Here is an 18,866-nt window from a genome sequence, read left to right on the forward strand (position 1 = left end):
TTACAGCCGTCTTCGGCCCGGCTTGCTTGAATCCTGATGGTGCAATGAGCAAGGGACTCACGTCTGAGTATACCCTTCCACGCTTATGGTGGACAAAATAATTAAACAACAGGGGGTGGTGATGGACAGAGTTTCTGAATTAAGCAGAATACTCTCACCCAGTCAAGAGATCAGGGCTTGATCCAACACCGTTTTTTAGCTCACTGCACCATCCCAGCTCAGAACCCGGCTATATGCAAAGGAAGAGGGTGCCATTCCTACATTGACTTTATTCTAGTCTCGCCCATTCTAAAAATAAACATTAACAACACTAAAATTGAGGCCAGCAGCTTTAGTGATCATAACCCGGTCATCATCTCAATTGAAGGTTTTGATTTTAACACGTGCCCAAAGAAACCTGACATCGTGGAAAAAGCTGGGGATCAGGGAAGAAGAATCAAATGGGCAAAAATCGACGGGGATAGTTTTTACAAAAAATTATTAATAGAGGCCTCAGTTGCAATCGACAAATGTTTAGACCCAAGAGTGTGTGGGGAACGGGTGGTTAAGGCTTTCGAAGAAATCGCGCGACATGTAAACAATTCATTAACGACCACGGGACCCAACAAAATGGACTCAAATCCCCGTTGGTTTGATGCGAACTGTACCAAGGCGCTCAAAAAACTGAAGGACAGCCTCCACTGTAAACCAAGGGACAAGACCACGGTGACAAAGAACAGAGCCGAGTATAAAAAGGCTTTGAAAAAACGCAAGCAAAGCCTACAAAATCAGGCCTGGGAGGACCTAAGTGACGCTGCCGAAAGAAAAGACTCTGCAAGCTTCTGGAAAGTGATTAACTCCCCATGTTTTCAGGACCAAGGGGCACCAAAAATCACAAATATCATCTTACCGGAACAATGGCAGACTCACTTCCAGAGCCTATACAACCACCCAAGCCACCTATCCCTGGGGGATATACTGAGGAATCATCAGCCGGCAAAGTTAGACTTCTCACTGAAAGAAGTCGAAATGGGAATAACTGGGCTGAGTAAAAATAAGGCTCCGGGTCCGGACGGAATCCCACCAGACCTGTATCTAAGTCAACCTGACCTGTGGGCACCGTTGCTTACCAGGGTATTAAATGAGGCTGTGGTGGCAGGACTGCCTCAGTCCTGGTCAACGGCGACCATAGTCCCAATCTATAAGAAAGGGAACCGTGATGACCCCCAATGCTACCGACCCATATCGCTTATAGATGTGACTGCAAAAGTACTAGGGCGAGTCATTCTACAGCGATTGCAAGACTGGGCCGAGGAACATCAAATCCTCTCGGAAATGCAATACGGCTTCAGGAAAGGTAGATCTACCACCGATCAATGTTTAAATCTATACCTCCTGATAGCCAAATACACCATCGCCGGGAAGGGGTCCATTCACATGGGGTTTATGGACCTCTCAGCGGCTTTCGACCGGGTAAACAGGAGAAAGCTCTGGAGTATGTTACTAGAACTAGGTGTGGACCAACCACTAGTGGACACCTTGCAAAATCTCCACCGGAACACCACTGCAAGTGTGAGGTACAGCCAAGAGGGTAAAAAGATCGACCCCTTCACTTGCACGAGTGGAGTAAGGCAAGGATGTATCCTCGCGCCCTTTTTGTTCTCCATTTACATCAACTCGCTGGAAAAAGACCTGCTTAAACTCAAGGTGGATTCACCCCAAATCGGTCATCGTGCTGTACCTGTACTACTTTACGCCGATGACGCGGTTTTGCTCGCTAGAACCCCCCTAGGTCTACAAAAACTGATTGACGGGTTTGTCAGGTTCATGGATAAACTGGACCTGGCAACCAATCTGGAAAAATCTTACATTATGTCAACTGGAAAATCAACAAAAGGATCTTTCTCCTTTCACATCGGGTCACACAAAATCGACAAGGTCCAGACTTTTTCATACTTGGGGGTACTATTCGACCATCACCTTACTTTTAAACCCTTGGTTGAAAAGCATTCCACGAAACTTGCAGCCTCAGTGGGAGCCAATATGGGATACGGGCAAAGACTGGGAAAATGGTCTCCGGAACAAATCTTGAATTTGTATAGGTCAATCTGCTGTCCGAAAGTCTCCTATGGTGCAGAAGTGTGGGGCTTTCTGGATAACAAAGCTCAGCAGATACAGACTGAAGAAAATAAATTCTTGAGGAGAATTTTGAAAGTCCCACAGAGTGTATCGGCCCACATTATCCATGAAGAACTAGGAGAACTCTTCATAGAAGATAACATCAAAATTAAACCTCTCCTGGCATGGGTTAAAATATGGACTAATCCAGAGGCCGCCCTCACAAGACAAATCATTGGGGACTGCCTCAAAAAAGACAAAGGTGATACCATCCCTTGGCTGAACTATGTGAAGAAATCTCTAGCCGAAATCGATTGCACTAACTTTTTCACATCCCCAGACTCCATAACACCCGAGAGCAGGACATTGGTGAAGAATCTCTTCTTGGCACAGCTTAAGCTAACAAGAGTAGAAAAAGAAAATTGTAAACCTACAAATTCCACCTATAATGAACTTACAGCAAAGCATGGCATGGAACCTTATCTAAGGGTCATGTTTAATGCCCAGGACCGCTTTGTCATGACACGTTTCAGACTAAACATGCTGCATTATATCCTCGCGGTCCCGGCTGGGTTCACCCACACACTGGCGGAGAAGGGTACCTGCGGCTGCGACCACAGGTCTCCACAGGATACCCTTCACTTCGTCTTATTGTGCCCATTTTATATCATGCCAAGACGCAAGTTCCTGGTGGGGATCTTGAAAGACTTAAAATTCAAACATGCAAGATCGGCTTTGAGATTCTTACAGGAAGCGGAGGATGCATACACTCTCTTTTGCACCATAAACTTTATCCGTGTAGCAATAAGACTAAGAAATACCAGAGAAAATTGACCCCTAACACTTGCTTGCTCCCCTGACGATTTAAAATGCACGAACATTCAAATCAAGGATTCCCGTACTTTGCCAGAGTGTAAAATAATTTTAACATTTATACCCTTTTTACGGAAAATTTATTGACGTTTTTCTTTAAAGACATTTTTATGTGTGTACTTTGTATCTGTGCTTTTATGGTGTCTTTTTAAGAACCGAATAAAGATTATAAATTGAAGCAGAATACTCTCACCCAGTCAAGAGATCAGGGCTTGATCCAACACCGTTTTTTAGCTCACTGCACCATCCCAGCTCAGAACCCGGCTATATGCAAATTAGTCTGTCCCTGGCCCAGTGCATCATGGGAACAGGGCAGATCAAACTACCAAGCCAATTCTTTCACTGGGAAGGAAACAAGCTTCTGGGGACCGGTTTCTGGCATTACAGCCGTCTTCGGCCCGGCTTGCTTGAATCCTGATGGTGCAATGAGCAAGGGACTCACGTCTGAGTATACCCTTCCACGCTTATGGTTGACAAAATAATTAAACAACAGGGGGTGGTGATGGACAGAGTTTCTGAATTAAGCAGAATACTCTCACCCAGTCAAGAGATCAGGGCTTGATCCAACACCGTTTTTAGCTCACTACACCATCCCAGCTCAGAACCCGGCTATATGCAAATTAGTCTGTCCCTGGCCCAGTGCATCATGGGAACAGGGCAGACCAAACTACCAAGCCAATTCTTTCACTGGGAAGGAAACAAGCTTCCGGGGACCGGTTTCTGGCATTACAGCCGTCTTCGGCCCGGCTTGCTTGAATCCTGATGGTGCAATGAGCAAGGGACTCACGTCTGAGTATACCCTTCCACGCTTATGGTGGACAAAATAATTAAACAACAGGGGGTGGTGATGGACAGAGTTTCTGAATTAAGCAGAATACTCTCACCCAGTCAAGAGATCAGGGCTTGATCCAACACCGTTTTTTAGCTCACTGCACCATCCCAGCTCAGAACCCGGCTATATGCAAATTAGTCTGTCCCTGGCCCAGTGCATCATGGGAACAGGGCAGACCAAACTACCAAGCCAATTCTTTCACTGGGAAGGAAACAAGCTTCCGGGGACCGGTTTCTGGCATTACAGCCGTCTTCGGCCTGGCTTGCTTGAATCCTGATGGTGCAATGAGCAAGGGACTCACGTCTGAGTATACCCTTCCACGCTTATGGTGGACAAAATAATTAAACAACAGGGGGTGGTGATGGACAGAGTTTCTGAATTAAGCAGAATACTCTCACCCAGTCAAGAGATCAGGGCTTGATCCAACACCGTTTTTTAGCTCACTGCACGATCCCAGCTCAGAACCCGGCCATATGCAAATTAGTCTGTCCCTGGCCCAGTGCATCATGGGAACAGGGCAGACCAAACTACCAAGCCAATTCTTTCACTGGGAAGGAAACAAGCTTCCGGGGACCGGTTTCTGGCATTACAGCCGTCTTCCGCCCGGCTTGCTTGAATCCTGATGGTGCAATGAGCAAGGGACTCACGTATGAGTATACCCTTCCACGCTTATGGTGGACAAAATAATTAAACAACAGGGGGTGGTGATGGACTGGCAAGGATTTGCCGCCTCTCGAACTGAGTCTGAAAGCCGGGACAGTCAGCAGGTTAGCATTGGATGACCTCAGCGTGGGCGAAAGATGGTATCGGGAGAACCTTCTTTGTATATACTTTGGTCCTTGAGAATGAAAGGCCCTAAAGGTAATTAACAGGACCTTAAAGAGGACCCGTTTAACCACTGGTAGCCAACGCAACGTGTTTAATGCGGCCGACACAGAGGATTTCTTTGGCCATTTCAACACCAGCCTGGCGGCTGCGTGTTGCACCATCTGCAACCTGTGAGTGACCACCTTATTAGTTCCCGCATATAAGCTGTTACAGTAGTCGAGTCTTGAGGTTACAAGAGCAACCGCTACCATTTTCCTGGCTGCCAGAGGAAGTAGGTCAAATAATTTTCTTAGTCCTTTGATGACATTAAAACAGGTGCCTGCCACTGATAGTGCCTGCTGTTTGAAAGACAGGGCGGCATCAAACTGGATGCCTAAATTCCGTGCCGCATTGGTTGTATGTGGCGGTACCTCTGCGTTCTCTGGCCACCATAACTTCGGGACAAAGTCATTTTGTGGCCCCATTAACATGATTTCTGTTTTGCCCGTATTACATTTCAAATAGTTCTTTCCCATCCAATCAAATGTGGCCGTCAGGCAACATTTAAGATTTTCTTCCCAGTCCTTGGTGTCTTTATCAAGGACTAGGATAAGCTGTGTGTCGTCCGCAGCAACATCTATTCTGAAGGACGATATAAGCCTGATCAGAGGGGTGGTGTAAACATTGAAAAGTGTTGGGCTTAGACTAGATCCCTGTGGGACTCCAGTCATAAGTGTTTTTTTCCTTTGAGCAGAAGTCACCCAAGGTGACCACTTGCCGCCTGTCACTTAGGAAGTTCTTGATCCAATCCAATACCTTTCCTATTAAGCCAGATGCTGCTAGCCGGTCAATCAAGATGGCATGTGAGACCATGTCGAAGGCTGCCGACAAGTCTAAAAGAATCAAGACACCCTTCTTTCCCCGATCTAGGGCCATTCGGATGGTATCGGTAGTGAACAGGAGAGCTGACTCTGTGGAGTGTTGAGCTCTAAAACCTGATTTGTTTGAGTGCCAGGCGTGATTGTACTCAAGAAACTTAGTGAGTTGTTTATTTACGAAGGATTCCGTTACTTTGCATAGCATAGGTAGCAGCGAAATCGGTCGAAGATTAGACAGAGTGGTAGGGTCGGCTAGTTGTTTTTTCTGCAATGGTTTGACCGCCGCAAGTTTCCATTCTAAGGGGATACCTGCCGTGGCCAATGATGCATTTACGATATTGTTAATTGCAGGATTAACAGTATCTACAAGCGCATGTAGAAGCATCGGGGGACATGGATCGAATGGCGACCCTGATTTGGTCGCCAGTATGGCCTGGCGGGTATCCTCCAAACTAATTGGCCGAAAAGTTGCCAAACTGTCTGAAGGCGTGCTCAACGTACTTCTTTCCTCCCCTGATTCTTTATCGGGGATGACAAAGTCCTTAGTGAGGCCCCGTACTTTTTGTTCAAAAAAGTCCGCTATTGTATTACAGAGTTTTTCAGATGGTGGAATTTCCTGCAACAGTATTTTAGGATTGGTAAAGCCCTTTACTATTTTGAAAATAGATTTTTGTTTATTGTTCGCCACTTCTATTGCTGTTGTGTAGAAGTTGATTTTGGCCTCTTTAATGAGTGCATGGTATTGACTTCTCGCTGTTTTGTAATTGCAGCGTTCCCCATCTCGATATTCATTTCGCCACCTTCGTTCAGCCACGCGTACCTCTCTTTGTTTTTTTCTTTTAGTGTCTGATTAAACCAGGGGGCGGATATTTTCTTATGGCATGGCCTATTCCTAACATTAGCAGGACCAGCTTTGCCCTTGAGAGCGAACATCCACTCCCCGAACCGGTTATTATCCATTTCCGGGTTTCCTGTCATTAAAGGCCTACAATCAGTGGCCATCGAGATCAAGTCCGGGTGGCCAATAATGGCTTTCCATCCCTGATTTCTGGCCTGCGTACTTTTTCCTAGCTGCTTGCCCTTCTCATCCCCTTCCAATGTAAGGTTAAAAGGGATCAGTGCGTGATCTGACCACGTCTGGACCCTAGGGGAGTTGACTTTAAGCGTGACGAGGTTGGAGCCGATACAATCTAGTATATGTCCTGCCCTGTGAGTAGTGTTCTGAGTAAGTATTGATAGGCCTAGTACATCCATAGTGCCTCTAAATGAGATAGCTGCCGGATCTGTAGAGGAGTCCAGGTGGATGTTAATGTCCCCGAGTAGCGTGAAATTAGAAAATCTAAGTGCCAGATTACTGAGTACCTCCCCAATACTTTCAAGGAATTCCTTATTTGGGCCTGGCGGGCGATAGATCAGAGCCCCTCCGAATGTAAAGGTGTCATTGATCTTAATACGAAAGCCCAAGCATTCTGCTCCTTTGATATCCTGAAGCTCATTTATGGAGCAATTCAAGGTATCCGGATGGATAATTGCTAATCCTCCACCCCTTTGTTCCCCTCTATCCAATCTTTGTATAAGATAGCCTGGCGGCAAAGCATTCACTATGTCAGTGTTGCTCCATGATTTCAGCCATGTTTCTGTGATAAAGAGACAGTCCAGATCACTTTCAATTAACAGATCGTAGATGTGCAATGCGTGTTTAGACATTGACCTTGCGTTAATTAGCCCCCCCCTCAATTCTTTGCTGCCATCTGAGACTGATGAGATGAGATTCGCGAGTACGGGAAAGAATTTTTGCAATCTAGGCAGCTGACCGGGCCTTTCCATGAGGATAATTCCAGTAAGTGCTGACAGGCATGGAAGCTTTTGTCTAGTAATAATAAATCATCCCTGCTATATTTCACGATATTTTGTGGGCTAACAGCATTCATGGCCCTATGCCCGGCCGGAGCGCAGAAGGGCGCAGTTGGGCTTACCTTTGGCGCACCTTCGGCGCACCATCGGTGCGCCCGCTGTGCGTCGTCGCCATAGGTGCTCTACGTAGGAGGCTGGGCTCGGTTCTAGCAAACGACTAGACCGTCAGCCTCAGCCAAGATGGCAGCGTATAGTGTGCCCCAGGAAGTGAGGATGCTCGCTCCCTCTGTGCCGTGCTGTCTCCCTCCACACAAACAGCACCAGCTGCGGTGGACCGGGGAGCAAATCGGCGATTAATCGGTGGAAATTAATCAGGTATTCAAGTTTTATGCACAGTTAAAATACATCAGGTGCAATTTTTTTAAAATGTGTGCTCGCTACTTTGAATCTTGAATCATTCATGCAGCGCACTCCACATGATATTAATCACCCCCGTAGTTCAGACCTAGCAATTCGGTCTGACTCCTGGGCAAAGACTAGTTATCAGTCTGGATCTTACCAAGCAGGGAAAGAGATGAAGATGCACCTCTGTAAAGGATACTACATTACAATGCATTAACGCCCGCCATCACTCGTTGACCTTGACCCTGTACAGTGATCCACTGGCTTTCAGATAGGTTTGCGTTGTTGAAATACCACATACTAATACAAAAATACAAATAAATGACGGTGGGAATGTAAATCAGTTCTCCCCGCTGATGTAATTCATGAGCAGTGGAATATGGTGTGCAGACAGGACCTTTTGTTTTGCCCCCTGTCTACTTGTGTCTTCCTTTTCAGCACCCTGTGTTTGTTCAATCCTCCCCTAGTGGAGATGCTGTGGAATCAGGTGGAAACTTTAGCCCTTCCTTCTAAGAATGTGGAACGAGCTGAGTTCCACCTCTTCCCACTCTCAACACTTGCACACTCACGCATTATGCACCAAAGGCAGATGCTTGACAAAGAGAACAGTTAACAAACAAGTGCAAATATTTCTGCAGATGAGCACTTGAGCAAAATGTATGTTTTCCTCACAGCCAAATCTGGAAAACGCTTTTGGGATTCATGACCACAGAGAGAATAGAACCAGTTACAATACGCTATCCTCCGATTACCTCTCACACACCCGACATGCCCTCTTCACCACAATACAAATGTCATAGGATCATGCGTCATGGTGGTGGAATCATGGATCAATTAAGCACAATCATCCCCCGACTTTCTAAGCGGTGCAAGTGCTAAAAAGAGCAAAAAATGATTTGTGCCTAATTGAATTTGAGTTTCTGCTCATAGGTTGGTTAAAAAGAAGAGTTGTGAGCTCAGTGTTCTGTGCCCCTGACCCACATTCAATATATTTCCAGGTCAGAGTTTACCTTCAAGACAAATCAGGTAATTTCTTTGAGTCACAGGATTCAAGGGGGCCCCTTCTGAAACTCAGAGGCCTCTTACCCTGTAATGGAGACAGATGAAAACTGGAGGCATTGTCTTTTTTCAATCATTTAATATTTTTATTAGAACACTAAAACCGTGATATCCACAGGTCTGTAGGTATTGAGAAATATTTTCAATTGTGTTACATTTGAATTAGCAAATTTCCATTTCAATTCAGGTTCATCTACATTATGTACCAGAAGATGAGGAAAAAGTGATTAACATTCATGAGAGTTACATTATTTTATTTACATGAGGGGGGTACAGCCCCATTATGGATTTACCATCAAAATGAACTTTGCAATGCAAGAGGAGTTTCACATCAATGCTCGGTATGAGATCTCTTTGGTGACCAGCCGCTTCAAAAATAAAATTATTACTAACTTTTTTGACTGAAATTAATTCTTAACCTGATGACACATGTTTAAGCGCAATTTGATGCTTCCTTAAAGTTAAAAAATAAACAGCAACCTTATTTGACCATGACATGTCACACCACACCAGTTATCAAATGGAAATACATATTTATGATTTCATCTGTAGTTTAACTCTCAATATATTCTTGATAATTCACAGACACTGTCCTTTCACCATTACTGCAATAGGTGGCCGTGGTCCAACCATCTTTACTATTCAGCTCATTACAATCATGAAAGTTGATGAACTAAACCAAAATATTGTCACTTTCTGTGATCTAGTGAAAGCTTCTTGTGTCTCCATCCTTCCTTTTGCTCCATTCCCTTATTGTTCCACCCGTCTCCGGCTTCTCTTCCACTGACCCTTCCTTTCCTTCTCCGACTCCGTATACACGTGTTTCTGTATTTTTTCCATCTCAACGTTCTCCTTTTGCTTCTTCTACTTTTCTGCAGTCTTTTCTTTATCCTTCCTATTATCTTTCCCTCCTCCTTCTATTCCTTCTCCATTTCTCCTCCTTTTTTCAATGTGTCTTTCCCTCCTCTTGTCTTGCTCTCCTTTTCTCAGTATTCTGTGCCTCCTTCTCCCTTGCCATGTTCTTCTTAATGTATCTCTTTTTCTTTCTTTCTTTCTTTCTTTCTTTCTTTCTTTCTTTCTTTCTTTCTTTCTTTCTTTCTTTCTTTTTTTCTTTCTTTCTTTCTCTTTCTTTCTTTCTTTCTTTCTTTCTTTCTTTCTTTCTTCTTTCTCCCTCTCTCCTTCCTTCTTATCCCTCCCCCCCATCTGCTGTTTCCACTTTCCTCCTTCTCTTTTGTCTATTACGGGTCTACATTGGGCCTATACTCTTTATTCTTCTGTAACCCATCCTCATTTTCACATTCAGACTTCTCCTCCTGCCTCTCAATCTATCCTCACCCTGCTTCCACTCCACATCTCCCTTTCCACCTTCTCCAACTTCCCTGTTTTCTTTTCCCCTTCTCTCTCTCTTTCTCTCTCTCTCTCTTCATCTCCTCCATTTTCTTCACCTTCATCTCTTACTAGTGCTCACACTCTTTATTGTCATTCTTTTCCTCCTGCTGCTCACTCTCTCTTTCCTCCTTTTGTTCTTCTTCACTGTCTTCCTTTCTTGTGCTTCTTGTGTTTCACTACATTGTCTTTTTGTCAAGCAGAATGATGTCCACCTCTGACCTATTTTGCCAGATATCATGCCTCAGAGCACGCTACACCCCTTCCTAAATACTTCTTGCTGTACATGTGCAAAGCACAATATTACAATGTAGTTTTTCTTCTTTTCCTCACAAGACAGAAAAGCGAATAAGTCCTGCATTTTTCTTTGTTCAATCTTTTTACTTGGGATGTTCTCAACTGGTTAAACACTCTCCTGCGTTGCTTCTATGGACGACAGGCTTCATAAAATATCTTAGCTTTCCCAGCTCTACCACACATGATTACTCATTTTTAATTCCAGTTCTCTTTTTGTACTTACTGATGATAGTAATCATTGCCACAGACGGGTTGGTCATGACTCTCAAGCATCAGATGGTCAGTGTTCACTTATTCAACATCAAAAGACAACTGTTGGGAGTAACTTTCAGGTGTAATCCATTCTTAAGAGGCATGGACCCAATGTCACTTCAGCAAAGAGACATATATTTCATATTGTTGTATAACCAGTTGATGATTTAGTCAGGCCTGTTTTAAGAATATTCTCATTGCGCCACAGAGACTATCTAACCTATGAAGTTCTTCTCTCTTCCACAGGTTATGCCTTAGAGTGAAAATATTAAAATCATATTCTGTGTTTGTTTTTATTTTGGATAACAGTTACTTAGAAATTGTCAGAGATGTTTAGTATCGACACACGGGTATATAAATATATCTCAGTTTATAACCTATATCTATTTGCGTGAGACGCAGCCCAGTTACAGGCCAAACAAAGATGGCTGGTATACGGCCATACTGCTGACAATGTCCAATTGTACCAATGTTCACACTGCCAAGTACTCAGGCCTAGTTCTACGTTTCACTGTTATGCGATTTGGGTCACAACAGGAATTCAGCTTGATTCAATATGACATGAAAAGTAGTAGTTTTCCATGCTCTAATACAAGAAGTGTTCAAACCTGGAATTTGACACAGAAAACGGTTCTGAATTCAGAATTTACACATGGAGATCGACGCGGTACCATTGACGTTCACAAACCTTCTCATTTGCAAAGGGAACAAGCATTTGCAATGCAATAGGTCTCGCATTTGTGAGACTTTAAGCTATTGGCATTGTGAACGACAATGCCTTATATGTATCTGTTTTGCTAATTAGCACATTATTAAAAGGCATTGTCATTTACAATGCCAATAGCTCAAACTCTTGTTAATGCAAGACCTATTCAAAGAAACAGCCGCCATTGCCCCGGGCTGCTCGAAAATTGAAAGCACTCATGGCGCCCTGAATGTTGCAGGAAAGCAGGTCGTGCCTGCAGTAGGAGAAACTTTAGTGTTTTCAGACTAAATAAGTTGTATAGTGTAACAACCGAAGTTAAAGGGCCAGTCCTCATGGGAGGTTACAAATGAAGACAAGCAGACTAATAAGCCTATTAACGAATCAGAAGCCAGCATTTACGAAGGGCACTGACACAAGCCAATGACAAATATGGGTGGAGAGTGGGCGGGAATTCTATTCCATACTCCAATACAGCATGCCGCAGACCAGCACATGTGCTGCCCAGGCTAGACCTCAAAAGTAGTAAAAGCACAGTAAATTTTAAGTCTCGAGGACTGTGAAATGATTGTTTAGGAGGCCCAAGTACATACACTGCAGATGTACATTGAGACTGCCACCCCCACGATAACACACTTTCTTGTACTGTACTGTTTTACATAATAATTCCTGAAGAATTCCTTCTTATCATAAATGTTGCAAATTATTTAACTTACTGCAGTGGGCCTTTTCTTTCAATTCCACCCCTTTTCTTCATAGTTTACACTATCACCGGTTCTGGCCTTTAGAAGACTTTTCTTTTAAACATTTTTTTCATCAATTTACAATACATTGCATTCACTGTTTCTAAAAACGCAAAATTAAAATGAAAACATTCTAGAAATCTACTAAAGCAAAATATTTCTCTTTCTCATATACATGGGAATTAGGCGTCACTATTATTAACATTTTGGCAAACTAACCCCTGTTGCCCCATGAGAATTGTGCATTCAGTCGCTGTATGTAAATGTGGCCTGTTGTTTGTTAACATAAAAGGGCTTTACTAAAAGCGATCCATTGTCTGGCTCAGTATTTCATGGGGTGAAATCCATCTTCCTGTCCTCCGCCTCTTTTTCGCAGATGAATTTGTATTCATATACACAGAGGTCATCATTCCAGAGACTCGAAGTTCCTCTGCACGCTGGTCTTATAGAGCCCATTGTGGCGCAATCCTCTACGGCTCCAAAGTTATCAGGTTGCCTACAGTCCCAAAATCTAAAAAAACATAAGGATCAAGAAATTTGTTTCAATTTACGAAAACGTTGGAATATCTGCCTGTTAGCCAGCGGTTCCCATTTCATCTAGCCAGCGGTACCCATTTCATCGGCCTCAGAAGGATGAAAGGCTGAGTGAACCCAATGGGATGCAAACCTGTGGCCATGAGGCGAAACCCAGGTTTCTGAAGAGAAGTGGGCATTACATCTACTGAGTACAAAAGATGTTTTGTTCCGAGATGTACACTTCTGATTTAGATATCTAAGTCTCATTCTTTCTATTTCCTGATGTCTAAGAGGTTTTTCCACCCCACAGTATTGCCACAGGTCAACCTAATTGAAGAAACACTTTCACCCGCATAAGCCAGCCATGTTATGCTATGTGGCAACTACTGTGTGATTTGTGTATTGGGCATTGTTGTTCTATCTTATGTGTTGTGTTCTTTTGTGTTGCATTGCATTATGTTTTACATTTCACTCCTGCTCAGGATGTCATGTTATGGTTTAGACAACTCTAGGATGTCTCAAAAGGGATGAATTTAGAAAGTACAGAGAGAGAGAGAGAGAGAGAGCAAAATTGAGGAAATCAAGAAAGGAGCCCTGTTGATAGAGTGATCTTCCTCACAATGTAACTATAACACTACACAGAACACTGAGGAAAGCCTGAAGAAATTGTTAGAGGCTCAGCCAAATCTATCACCACAGAACTCTATCTCCCCCGTTCCTCTAATTTGACTTATTTTCACAACCCACCATTTTTAGGCCTCGCATTAGCCAGCGCTCATGTGCTGCGCTGTGAGGCATTTAGTAAGGGCTTTTGAGCTCTGAACGCATGCTCGTGTGTGTGCTTTTTGTTAGTAGCCCACAATTGGCCTGTGAATGCGTCTTTCTTAAAAAGACAGCACACAATTAGTGTAAGGCGGGTGATTGTCCCGCCTTCTTTGTTCCCTGGCCTAGGGTGCTCGGGAGCGAGCATTAATGCCACCTGTTTCCAATTATCGCGTTGGCATTAATTGGAAACAGATGGTGCTTGCGTTTCTTCCTTGTTTTACTTAAGAATAAACCTCGTGGCAGCTATGAACACTGCCTTGGGCTAAGTCTTTGAAAATGAAGACTACACCAGGCGTCCCAGACTTACCAGGATTTTCCTATTTTACTTTGGCAATCTACCCAGGCAAATGTCAGTAATATTAGCACATGTGCACATTTTACTTTTCTACCCCAAAGAACACTTTTATTTAGCTACATTAGGATGATGAAAGAGTAGTGAGAAAACATCACTTTCCCAGCCTGCATCCTGACCGTGAGCCCACCCCAAAGGCCCTGTGACCTTTTAGCATGTGTTGTTTTGAGCATTGAGGTCCCACACCTGTTATGCGACTTACCCGCCAGCAACAATATTGTTAACCGATGTTGTGACTTTGGGCGTCAGAACCTTTTTTTAAAAACAAAATATCCATGTACGCATTCACCAGAACATCATTCATAGATATGCAATTTTAAATCCATTCACTATCCATCCATCCATCCATTCTCCCACCCATCCATCTGTCTATTATTTTGAGCATGCATTCATCCATACATCCTTCTAGACACACTCTTCTATACAGGCATCCACCAATAAGCAAAGTCAGGGAGCATTTATCCATCCCTCTGCACTCACTTTACCATTTAACTGCCCATGAATCAATCATCTATACATCCATACATTCAACTGTTTCCATCATCCAAGGCATTCGTCTGGTCCTGCAGGTATCCATCCATCATTCTAGACAGATGTTGGCTTTCACTTATCCACCCGTCCATGTATGCATTCAATAGAACATTATTCATACTCATTCAATTTTCAATCCATTCATCTATCTATCCATCCATTCGCCCTCCTACCCATCCATCTGTCCATTATTCTGAGCATGCATTCATTCATCCAACAATACTTCCAGACCCAGACAAAACTCTTCTATACAGGCATCCACCAATTCATCAATGTATTCATTCACCAGAGCATCCAGCCATCCCATGCAATCTACCATCCACACCTTCGCGCCTCCATCTTTCCTTGCACCCATCCATGTTTCTGGTTACCAAAGCCTCAAATTAATGTTTAAGTGCTCGCCCATTAAACCATGCTCAGATTTATTAAACTTTGGCACTGTCTTGATAGGCATGACCATGTGCCTCATGGGAACAGTCCAGCCCGAATGTCTGAGCATACCCTAGCAACTTAGGGCTTTGTTCGGGCTGGACTGTTCCCATGAGGCACAGGGTCAGACTGATTTGCATATGGCCATGTCTGAACTGGGGTGGCTGAGTGAGCTAAAGAATGGTGATGGATTAAACCCAGATCAGTTGACTGGGGGTGAGTGTTTGATTTGCTCAAGCGCTCCGTCCATCATCCCTTTTTGTTTCGCTTTGTTCGCCCTAAGTTGGCAGGGTATGCTCAGGCGGGAGTCCCTTGCTCACTTGGCCGCTGGATTCAAGATAGCCTGGCTGATGAGGATTATGAATCCGAAACCGGTCCCAGGATGCTTGTTTCCGGTACAGGGAAGACATGGCTTGGCAGTTTGGGCTGGCCTGTTCCCATGAGGCACAGGGTCAGACTGATTTGCATATGGCCATGTCTGAACTGGGGTAGCTGAGTGAGCTAAAGAATGGTGATGGATTAAACCCAGATCAGTTGACTGGGGGTGAGTGTTTGATTTGCTCAAGCGCTCCGTCCATCTTCCCCATTTGTTTTGCTTTGTACGCACCGTACCCCATGTACGATGGGTGTACGCACCGTACCCCATGTACGATGGATGTACGCACCGTACCCCACGTACGATGGGTGTACGCACCGTACACCATGTACGATCATGAGGGGGTACGCACCGTACCCGGGGGCTGGGGGGCGTTCCATACCTGTTTTGGCGCGAACTCTGCTTTTACGGCTGTTTTCAGCTCCCGTAGAAAAAGGTTTGTACGGTGCGTACCCAAAACGTATCGTACTTGCTGAGTCGTAAAAACCAGCCGCGAACCGTACAGATGTCGCGTACAGCGGGTTCCGAGGGAGAATCATACGGAGATTAGAGTCGTACGGTCTCTGTACGACTCGTACAGAGTATAGCTCTTGGTACGAATCGTACTTCGTCGTACGTACGGGGGACGTTGCAGGGTACGATTCGTACGGGAAAAATGCTCCGAACGGCTATTCAGAGATGGTTTTTCCCGAATCGGAATCGGCCCCATAATTACACAAAAATAAATGCAACATCAATACACACCACATACCACTAAATACCAATTAATTACAAAGCACATAATTAAACTCTACTCAATGCAACTTAAATGCACTACACATATTACCACTCAGTACCACATAATTACAAGCCACATAATTACATGCTACTCAATACAACATAAATACATTCCACATAATACCACACAGTACCACATATTTACACACCATATAATTACACTAAACTCAATGCAACATAAAAAACACTCCACATAATACCACACACTACCACAAAATTACATGTCACATAAATACACTCTAGTAAAAGCAACATAAACACACTCCACATAATAACACTATGCCACATAAAAACACGCCACATAATTACACTGGACTCACTGCAACATAAATGCACTACGCATAATAAAACTCACTATAACATAGTAACACACCATATAATTACACTCAACTCAAAACAACATAAATGCACACAACATACCACTACCTACCACATAATTACAAGCCACATAATTACACTCTACTCAATACAACATAAATGCAATCCACATAATACAGTGAACAACCATATAATTACACACCATATAAATACACTATACTCAATGCAACATAAAAACACTCCACATAATACCACACACAAACACAAAAAAGTTACATAATTACAATCAATTAAAGACAACATAAAAACACTCCACATAACACAATGCCACATAAATAGATAACATATAATTACACTGTACTCAATCCAACATATATATACACTCCACATAATACCACTCAATGTGCCATAGTTACACGACACATAATGACACTAAAATAAATACAACATTAATACACGCCACATGCCACAAAGTACCACATAATTACAAACCACATATGCAATTTAAATACACTCCACAGGTAACCAATAAATACCAAATAATTACAAAGCAAATAATTACACTCTACTCTATGCAATTTCAATACACTCCACATACCACTAAATACCACATAATTACAAGCCACATAATTACACTCTACTCAATGCAACTTAAATGCACTCCACATATTACCACTCAATACTACCTAACTACAAGACACATAATTACACTCTACTCAAAGCAACTTAAATACACTCTACATAATACCACTCAGTGCCACATATTTAATAATAATAATAATAAGGGAATTTTATAAAGCGCTTGGTTACGCTCGAAAGCATGTCCCCACGCTGAAACTGAAAAACTCAGAAACAGAAGTAAGGAGTGGGCCCGGTTATCTTGAGAATAGATATGTTTTTAGTTTCTTCCGGAAGCTAGATTCAGATGGATCCAGGCGGAGGTTAAGAGGTAGAGCATTCCAGCTCTTCGCTACCAAGTAGCGAAAGGATCTTCCTCCCATGCGGGCCCTTCTCACCCTAGGGACCTTTAATAGGCCTCCTTGTGAGGAGCGCAGAGCGCGTGATGGTACATACCTGGTGACTAGGTTCTAGAGTGGTGCTGGCGCCTTCCCAGCAAGGATGCGATAACAAGTACAGAGGGCTTTGAATTCAACTCTGCTCCTTACTGGCAACCAGTGGAGGGTCTGAAGGGCAGCTTTGGAGGCCGATCTTTTGGGGAATTTTAAAATGAGGCGGGCTGCCGCATTCTGTAACACCTGAAGGCGATTTATTGCCTTACAGGTTGCTCCCAGGTACAGTAGGTTGCCGTAGTCTAGACGCGATGTGACGAGGGCATGCACCAGCGTTCTACGGGCGGACGTAGGGAGGAGGACTAGGACCTTCCGAAGGCTTTTTAAAATGCTGAAACAGACACCCGCCACCCGGTCTATCTGGGGTCCAAAAGACAGGTCAGCATCAAGCCAGACCCCAAGGTTTCTGACTTCCTGACGAGGTGTTGGGACCTCACCTAAGCATGGGGGCCACCACGCCGACGACCACACAGATGGGTTCCCCCCCACCACGAGCACCTCGGTCTTGTTGCCATTTAATTTAAGGCAATTAGTGGACATCCAGGTTGCAAGATCTTGCATGCAAGCCCTGAAACTGTCCATGGCAAGGCCGGGAGCACGTGAAAGGGAGATAACCAGCTGCGTGTCATCTGCGTAGGACACAATTTGCAGCCCATGGCCCACAGCGATCGGAGCCACTGGGGAGACATAAAGATTAAACAGGGTGGGGCTCAGGGACGATCCCTGGGGAACGCCCTGGCCCAATCCTATGTCCCTGTAGTAGTGATCACCCTGGCGGACTTGGAAGCTTCTCCCAGTCAGGAAGGATTGGATCCATTGGAGTGCAGCTCCAGATATTCCTCCACTGTTCAGACACTGTAGCAAGGTGGTATGAGCTACAGTGTCGAATGCTGCACTCAGATCCAATAGGATAAGGGCCATAGTATGACCCTCATCTTCCCCCTGACGTAGGGTCTCCGCCGCCATCAGGAGCGCAGATTCCGTTGAATGGCGGGGACGGAAGCCAAATTGGGTATCGTGTAGTAAGGCAGCCTTTTCCACGAAATCCATCAATTGCAGATTGACCGTTTTTTTCAGCCACTTTGGCCAGGTAGGGTAGAAGGGAAATTGGCCAGAGGTTCTCCAGTTTATCAAAACTGATATTAAGTTTCTTCCTAAGGGGTAGAACCACCGCCTTTTTCCAGTCTTTGGGCACGGTCTTAGTGCTGAAGGACACGTCTAGTAGATGTCTAATGTAAGGTTCCAATACCACTAGGCTATCCGCTAGACGTTTTGGTGTGGTAGGGTCCTGCGGAGATCCCGACTTCACAGATCTGCAGATTTTTAAGAGATCTTCTGGAGGCGGGGTGACAAAGTTGGTTAATCTATGTCTATTCCCCCATTCCCTAGGGCTTTCCACAAATTCTGTCCCATTAATGGGTTGAATCGGAAATGCTGAATACATTTTGGATATTTTTTCAGCAAAGAAATCTGCGATCCTATCGCAGGA

At 44.1% G+C, this 18,866-nt stretch overlaps 1 protein-coding gene across 1 annotated transcript in view; it reads right to left on the reverse strand.

The window, feature by feature from the left end:
- Positions 1 to 12,233: 12,233 nt before the first annotated feature.
- Positions 12,234 to 18,866, reverse strand: part of LOC147673376 (hepatic lectin-like) — a 102,220-nt gene continuing 95,587 nt past the window's right edge. Inside the window, exon 6 of the mRNA XM_086947235.1 lies at positions 12,234 to 12,694. Within this exon, the coding sequence (XP_086803361.1) occupies positions 12,514 to 12,694 (181 nt within the window). The 3' untranslated portion in view covers positions 12,234 to 12,513. The remainder of the gene's footprint in view (positions 12,695 to 18,866) is intronic.

The sequence above is a fragment of the Lissotriton vulgaris genome, chromosome 12 (genome assembly GCF_964263255.1).
Source record: "Lissotriton vulgaris chromosome 12, aLisVul1.2, whole genome shotgun sequence".
In the NCBI taxonomy this organism is placed as follows: Eukaryota; Metazoa; Chordata; class Amphibia; order Caudata; family Salamandridae; genus Lissotriton; species Lissotriton vulgaris.